Below are 7,954 nucleotides of genomic sequence, written 5' to 3'. Positions count from 1 at the left end.
CTGCTTCCCTCCGCCCGTGGCCGGTGCCTGCGCGGCCGGGGCGGTGCGCGGGGGCGCGGCCGGCGGCGGAGCCCGGCCCCGCGGCGGCGGCAGCGGCTCCCCCCGCCCGGCCCGCCCGCCGCGCCCCCGCCCCCCGCCCCGTGACTCGGAGCCTCCCGCGGGCGCGGCGGCTGCCGGGCGGTGTCGTGCGGCCCCCCGCGCCCGTGCGGGGACTATGAAGCACCATGGTGTGGTGTGACCGTGGCGTCCAGATGCTGCTGACCACGGTGGGCGCCTTCGCCGCCTTCAGCCTCATGGCCATCGCCATCGGCACCGACTACTGGCTCTACTCCAGCGCCCACATCTGCAACGGCACCAACATCACGACGGACGAGGCGCAGGGGCCGCCGCGGCGGGCGCGGGGCGATCTCACGCACTCGGGGCTCTGGAGGATCTGCTGCCTCGAAGGTACCGGGGCCGCGCCGGGGAGGGGGGAAGCGACTTCCCCCGGGGGGACCCGGCTGCGCTCCCGCAGCCGCCGGGCAGCGCCCGGGCAGAGCCCGGCAGGAGCTGGAGCCGGGGCCGCCGGGCTGAGCCCCGCCGGAGCCGGGGCCGGAGCCGGAGCCGCGCCGCTGCCTCGGACACGGCCGAGGAGGAGGATGGCGTTACCGTGGCAACCGGCATCTCCGACATTGCCATGGGAACCGGCGGCGGGATGCGGAGCGCTGCCCAGGGGAGCGCTGCCCAGGGGAGCGACCTCGCTCCGCGACCATCGCCGGGGCTTCGGGGCTTTGGGGGGCTCCTGGCGGGGTCGGGGCTTTGGGTGCTTTGGGGCGCACCTGAGCCCTGCGGGCTTCGGGCTGGGTCTCCCCTGTCCCCCCTCCCCCCGGGACTTCGGCTTTAGGAGCTTTGGAGCTCAACCACAGCTCTCGGGCAGGACAGCGGGAACTCCAGTTCCTCCCAGTCTGCCCTCAGACAGAGACACCGGGAGCTCGCGTGGAGGGGGTGTTGCCACCGCTCAGGTGCTTCAGTGTGGACTCGGGGTTCCTCGATACAGCCCGAGGGCCAGGCTGAAGGATGGGAACAATAAAAAGATGGGTGTTGTAGCGGCTGAGCTGGGCAGCAGGACCCCGCTCCCCGCAGAGGCCGAACATGTGGCTCCCGCTCTGAAAATGGAGTTGTGGAGAAGGCGCGGCGGTAACTGCGGGGACAAAGAAGCACATGGGTGTTGCGAGCATTTGGCAGAGCAGGTCGCAAAGCCCAGATGGGAAGGCACATCTGTCAGCCGAGAGCGCCGGGCTCCGGCCGCGGGAATGGGGCACATCCCTGGGAAAGGAGGGACATGCGCTGGCAGCGGGGGCTGTGGTCACGGTGGCTCTGAAGCCTCTCACCTGCTGGTCCCTTCTCTCTGAGAACGGCCAGCAGAGCCTCCGTGGTGCCGGAGGAGAGCGTGGGGGAAAGGGAGGGCGGAGGAGCGCCGGTGACTTGTGCCGAGCCGCTTTGTGGCTCGGGGGATGGGGGCACCGGAGCCCTGCTCCCCACAGGGATGCGCTGGGCGGGCGGGCTGCTGCGCACCTCATTCCATCAGCACGGCTTAGCTCACGGGAACTTTGCAAACCCGCCTTTGTGCTTTATTCCAACTGACAGACGGCTCAGCCCAGACGAGCCCAGCTCCGGTTCAGAGTCGCAGCTGTGTTCAGATGTTTTTTTTCTGCCCAGAACAGGCTGTGGCATGGTAGAAAACACCTCATTCTCACGTCTGCTCTCATCTTCTCCTCTAGCTAATGATTTAAGGCTACAGTGTAACATGATTTTTCTCTTTAAATACCGGATTTGCTACCTAGTAATAGTAGGCATACATAGAAGAGCTGTAGGAAAAGGAAATATTTTTAGATGCTAAAGAGAGAAAGAATTATTGAAATGTGAAGGTTTATGGGTAATAGCAATGCTTGGCTTTATGACTCTTAAAGGAAATCTAACACTCAGCATGGGCTTTTATGGCACCTGGAAAATGAGGGCTTGCATCTGAGAGCTCCTGAGTTTGCTTGAGAGGTGCTGAACATCCTCCACTTGAACTGAATCTTGTGATCTTCACTGAGCTTGTTCTAAGTGTCTTCAGCCTCCGTTTTTCATGGAAAATAAGTTCGTTTGTATCTTGCAGGAGTTGCTGAGCTTGTTCAGCTAGGCTGGACCTGTCACCTCTGGGAAAAATCCCTGAGCTTCCCAATGTCAGGATTTCTCTGTGGTCTCCCAGTAACACCATTCATGGAAGCGAAGTGCAGCTTTGACTGAAACTGGTGGGATTTCTGCCTTGATTTCACCTGGGCTTAAGTCAGAACTTTATTTAGGAGGACAGCAGTCAGGGGAGCCGTGGGGAACGGGCAGTGCTGAGGCAGCTCCCAGCACCACGGCCGAGCTCCAGCCTGGCTGCAGCACTGGGCAGCGCCGGTGCCCTCCTGGCACTCACCAGGGGATTTTGAACAGTTGCACCCAGGAGCTGTGTGCCAGTGAAGCTCAAACCCCCACCAGTTCAGGGGATAAAAAGGCTTTTCATGGGACGCATCAATCCGACAGCAAGGGAGCTGTTCTGCTCAAAATTCAAATGCTCATAATCAAATTATAAAGTTACAATTTTTAAAGTTGTCAAATATGTGCTAAGAATGCCCAATTTGAGAAAGCTGTCATCTGTTCACAGAGCTGAGGAGCAAAGACTACATTCTCTCCTCCTTTTTCAGTATGTTCTGTTTTGTAAGATAAAATCTATAGATACAGTAAATTATTCATGTTTTAAACCATGCCATGGGACTTGGATTTCAACATGGAACCACTCCTTTGTTTTATAAAATAATAAAACCATTTCTAGAAGCTGATTTAAAACAACACTCCCTTGACCATTTCAGAGCCTCGCTCATTTGAAGTGGCTGAGACTTTTAGTAATCTAAAGGTAATATTGCAATTCTGAGGAGATACATAGCAGGGAAATAGCTTCAGTTATGGATTTTTACATGGGTTTAAATGGTCTGGCTTCAAACCTATTTTTAGAAATCTTCTGGTGTTTTGGAGAAATAATTGTTAAAACCTCTTTAATTTATTTTAATGGTCTTTATTGCCATTTCACTCTTATGTCAAAAAGACAAATCTGAAACACAAATGTGCAGAAGCTGAAAATGCCTTTAACAGCCTCTGAAATTGCTTTTGACATACATAAAGCATTTTGCTGAGCAAATTTCAGGTCAATTGAAATTTCCCAGTAAAATGTTTCTCAGCTCTATCAATTAAACTGTATGCTGGATTATGAGAAATCACCTCTTCTGTAGCCCCGGTTCCAAGATTTCAAATAAAATTGCTGAAACAGGATGTAAAAGGGTAACCTTATAATTCAATTATCAGGTACTCCTCAATGTTTTCCTGTTTTTCTTTGAAACAATATTTTACAACAAATTGGCATCGTAATTGGAGTGATGCAGCTTAGGGATCAAGCACATTATCTTTGTTTGGAGCTGCAGGGATGAAATCATGTTTCAGTTCTAGTAGTTGATACTACTATGGAGCTTAGTCACTCAAGAGGCAGCATTAATGATCCATCACTCAAACTCTTGCCTGTCTAATCCCAATTTTGTTCTTTTAGTGTGTTTGTCAAAGGTGGAGGTAGGAGGTTCGTTGAGCAGATTTTAAATAATTGCGCCGTTTCTGTGTGGATTTTTAAAAGTTTTATCCAAGGTAATTGCCTTCAGTGGGAAAGTGAAATAATTCCTGGTGTGGATGTGAGGAACAGAAGTGGCCGAGCCTCTGAGGGTGGCCCAGGGCCCCCTGGCAAAGCTGGGGTTTGGTTTTCTGGGCCCAAGATAACCACAATAGCTGCAGCCTCGGCAGCTGAAGTTAAAATGCCACTGGAGTAGGGAGTTTCTGACAGACCCCATGCAGCCAATCAACCTGAGACCTGCACCCCAGCCCACAGATTCACAAGAGCAAACCAGCCCCATTTTGGGTCCTGCTCTTCTGTCCCATGTCCACACTTGAGCTGTGGTGGCTGTCACAAGCTCTGGGTCCCTGGGTGCAGAGCAGGGTTTTGCAAACCCCGCAGATGCTGTGTCCTGTGAGTAACCATTCTGTGGTCAACCTAAGCCCAGAAAGGGATGAAACCACTCTGATTTCCCAGCAGCCCCTATGGGAAATGTGCAGCACAGCTTGCATGGTCTCTCTCACGAGGAGGATCTGATTAAAATATTTGCCTAGGAAAAAACAATGTTAAAAACACCACTTTATCCACTGAAACTGCTTATCTTGGTGAACAATCATGCCGAAGTTAATAGGACAGCTCACAATAGAGCGCTCTGCAGGCTCTGTGACATCAAGATAGGAAATCAAGTAATGTACTTGTAATTTAAATTTATTCAAAGAGTATTTTATTAAACACTTCAGCACATGAATCTCTTTGAACCCATTGTGTCTACTGCTTTTAGTATTCCCTGTTTGCCATTTACTTTTCAAGTGGTGCAATTGGCTATTTAACTCACGTGGGCCCACGTGTCCTTCCTGGCTGCATGGCTGGAACATTTATAATGGGGAGGAAGGATCGAGTAAAATCATTTATGGATTTGAAAACTTGCACAAACGCACATTTGCACAATTATTTGCAAGTCTTCCAGCTGGGATGAATGCACACAAACACGGGAACTGCGGCACCCGCATGCGCCGCTTCCATGGATACCCCTGAAAACAAAATGAAAATGCTTATACCAATGTTTGAGGCGAGCAAATAAAGGCAGGCTGCTGTCCATCAATACTGCAAATTCATGGCTCATCTGAAAAGAATGAATATTCCTTAGTATTCTCCAAGCACAGCTATGAAGCTCCAGCACCACCACTGTTTGTAATAAACTGAATAGAATGCAGAATTTTTCTTCCAGTGCTGTGGCCTAAGTGTTATTTGGTGTAGAGCAAATGTTAAATCCCTCTAAGATCAGACATGACCTGCCTTGGAGGTTGTGTCCACAGGCACATTAGGAGGTGGTTGCTCTTCTCAATCTGTGCAAGCACATGAGCCTGTGCTCACACTGTGAAAGAAAAGTGGTTGCAAATGGAGAATACCCAAATGGGTGTCTCTGCTCTGAAAAACTTATTTTGTGATGCTGTAGTCTGTTTCTAGGACAATATATACCTATTATTGCACTTCTGAAGTGTGAACTTTCACCCATTAATCTTTCAACACAAACATAAACCCACCAGTGAAGGACTCTGCTGAGCTGCAGACCATGTTTGTAACTCTTTCATTCCATACATCCTGCTCATGCCATCTCCGTTGCCTTGGTAAAACACATGCTCTTGATAAGGTCCATGTGCTTTACTCACTGTTTTCAAGAGCAATTCTTAGCACTCCAATGTCAGCTTTGCAACCCTGGCTGAAGCAGAGCAGATTTGCTGGCAACTGATGGACGGATTTTTTTTAACACCAGTTTTAGGTCATTTTTTTTTTTTTTCAGGAGCATTCAATTTGTTAGTTTCTGAATTTGGAGCTGCCTTTATGGACACAGAGTTCAATCCCTTTGAAATATTGTCCATTGTATAAAATACTTAAAAATACTGAGAAATTTGGTTCTGGAGGATCTGCCAGCAGAAGATGGGTTAAGGTATTATCTATTCTCAAATGAAAAAAGAAAAAAAAGCACGTGTCTCCTTAATGCACTTCTTTGAACGTTTATACAGAGGCTCTCAAATGATCTTATTGATGTCAGAAAACATCCGTTCTTCCCTGCCCTATGAAACAAGGATCTGAAGCTAATTGACTGAATATATGTCACTTTAATGAATTAATTTGCTTTCTTGAACTCGATCTACTCTATAGCCAGTAGGGAGCTATCAGGCTACACGAAGGTTTTGGTTTTTCCTCCGTGGCTCTCAGCATGTCAGATATCCCAGTGCAAAACTTGGATCCCAAAGACTCTGTGCATTAGTGATGCTCCCCCAAGGCTGCAGACCAATGAAAGCACATTTGTAATCCAGCTGTAAAGCTCTTTTCTACTGTGCAGGATGCAATGTGGAGGATATTAATCTCACCTGGGTTTCAGGATTGTTCTGGGGGGGTTTCAGAAATGTTTTGTGAGGAGTCAAGGAGGCGCTGGGTTGTACAAACAGGATCCTCGTGGCTGTGTTGTGCTGCAGTTACTGTTTTATTCTGTATATAGTTACACTGCATGTTCTGAGGACTTGACAGATGGCATTTGTGGTAGGATCTGTCAGAGCCATAGTAACTCATTTTGGGGTTTGTGGGGACCTTTGCAATGATGTAATGCAGGCTTTGGGCTTTGTCCAGCAGCTGTTACCTTTATGGGCTTTTATTGCTCTTTTTAGATACTGCCCGGGCTTGCCCTTCCTTCTGGCAGCTCTACTGACCCTCACCAGTGTAAACTGGTAAAACAAGTCAATACAGCAAAGTATTTCTTTTGCTCCTGTGAAATTTCAACACAGTGATTATTCCTCCAGTACACCCTGTCCCATTTGCTGGGTCACACAGTGTCACCTCTGCTCAGGTTGTGCTGTCCCACCTGAAGCTTCAGTCAGTCTTGCTAGGTACAAGACATCTTGTAAAAAACTCAGGGGAAGGGGAGTGTACCTGATGTCTCCATCCTGTAGTCTTGTGTATTTTTGCAGAAACAGAGCAAAAAAAGAACAAATATTAGGAAGAGAAGCAAGCGCTTTCATCTCATCTCTAATTCCTTTGAGGAGGTAGGAGTACTTAGGTACTGAGTGTAATCTGAAGTCTGTTATTAACACCTCTCAGCTCCCAGATATTTAGCTGGTGTCTCTGTGGTTTATGTGCTAAAGAGCAGCAATTTCTGTAGAATTTCTGTATCCCCAAACTGAAAATTGAGAGGAAGGAGGAGGAGGAGGAGGAGGATGATGATGGGCTTGTGACTCTGGGCTTTGGTAGGTTTCCTGCTTTATCTGGGGCCAGTTGCTTTCTCTTCCTGCCCCTGACTAGGAGGGATAACTGTGCTTCCTTTCCACCCACTTCCCTCTCATTCTAATAATAAAATGGAAACGAAGATGTGGAGAAACTGGGACACGGCGAGAGGGCTGCCCAGCTCGGGGAAGATGCAGGAACAGGGCTTTAACTGGGTTTGATGCGTTCTGCTTGCAACTTATGTTTTATACATGCAATATTTGGTGTTTAAGCATGTCTTCCTTGAGGGACAGGATTAAGTCTGATTCTCCACCTACGTAAAGTTAACTGCTTTCTAGGAAGGCGGTGGAATTATGCCAATATGAAGCCAATATAAGAGAAGGGATCGCAGATTTGTCCCTTCAATTGGACCTTTTCCTGCTGGTCCTTCTTTTCTGAGCCAAAACTCATCTCAGGAAATAAATCAAACTATCAAACTGAAAAACTGGTCCTGCTTCCAAACATTACTTGGTGCTTATCTTCATTTTAGATTTCTGTTTACTGGTATTTATTATGTCTCAGACTTATGGTTCAGCATCCAAATTCTTCCCAACAGATGGCAAGGCAGGATGCACAGGAGTAGTAAAATAAACAGGATAAATGCACAACTGCCCATATGTCTGAGAGGCTGGTACACATTTATGACTTCAGAACAAAAGGGTGTTTGCAGCAGACAGCACCAGTACTGGGCAGGACTTCTTGGTTTTTCTGCCTTGTTCTGAAGCCTCTCACTTTTTCAGTGGCTTTTGATCAGTTAAATTGCAATATATTTTGTCCTCCCTCTTCTACTCCCAGATAGCTCTTTCCTTTAGTTATTTGTCTTCACTCACATAGCTCGTTTTATCTTCAACATTTTAACACGGAAGGTGGCTCAGTCTTGGGCTTCAGCTGGTTTTTTTTTTCAGTGTGGGGTTTTTCTTTTTTGCAGGGCACATGGAAGTGCTGTGGACCACAGCAACATTTGAAGTTTCCTCTATATTAAGATTTATCATAATATTAATGACAAGTAGCCTCTCTACTATCTCAAAATAG

General features: G+C 48.3%; 1 protein-coding gene and 1 long non-coding RNA gene across 2 annotated transcripts in view; one reads left to right on the top strand and one right to left on the bottom strand.

The window, feature by feature from the left end:
• Positions 1-214: 214 nt before the first annotated feature.
• Positions 215-7,954, top strand: part of CACNG4 (calcium voltage-gated channel auxiliary subunit gamma 4) — a 43,541-nt gene continuing 35,801 nt past the window's right edge. The window contains exon 1 of the mRNA XM_053994897.1: positions 215-447. Coding sequence (XP_053850872.1) covers positions 225-447 — 223 coding nt within the window. The 5' untranslated portion in view covers positions 215-224. The remainder of the gene's footprint in view (positions 448-7,954) is intronic.
• Positions 4,452-7,954, bottom strand: part of LOC128816920 (uncharacterized) — a 32,330-nt gene continuing 28,827 nt past the window's right edge. The window contains exon 3 of the long non-coding RNA XR_008440052.1: positions 4,452-4,692. This is a non-coding gene — a long non-coding RNA (uncharacterized LOC128816920). The remainder of the gene's footprint in view (positions 4,693-7,954) is intronic.

Source organism: Vidua macroura, chromosome 19 (genome assembly GCF_024509145.1).
Source record: "Vidua macroura isolate BioBank_ID:100142 chromosome 19, ASM2450914v1, whole genome shotgun sequence".
In the NCBI taxonomy this organism is placed as follows: domain Eukaryota; kingdom Metazoa; phylum Chordata; class Aves; order Passeriformes; family Viduidae; genus Vidua; species Vidua macroura.
The sequence above is the reverse complement of the archived record's forward strand: the minus strand, read 5'-3'. Positions and strand labels throughout refer to the sequence as shown.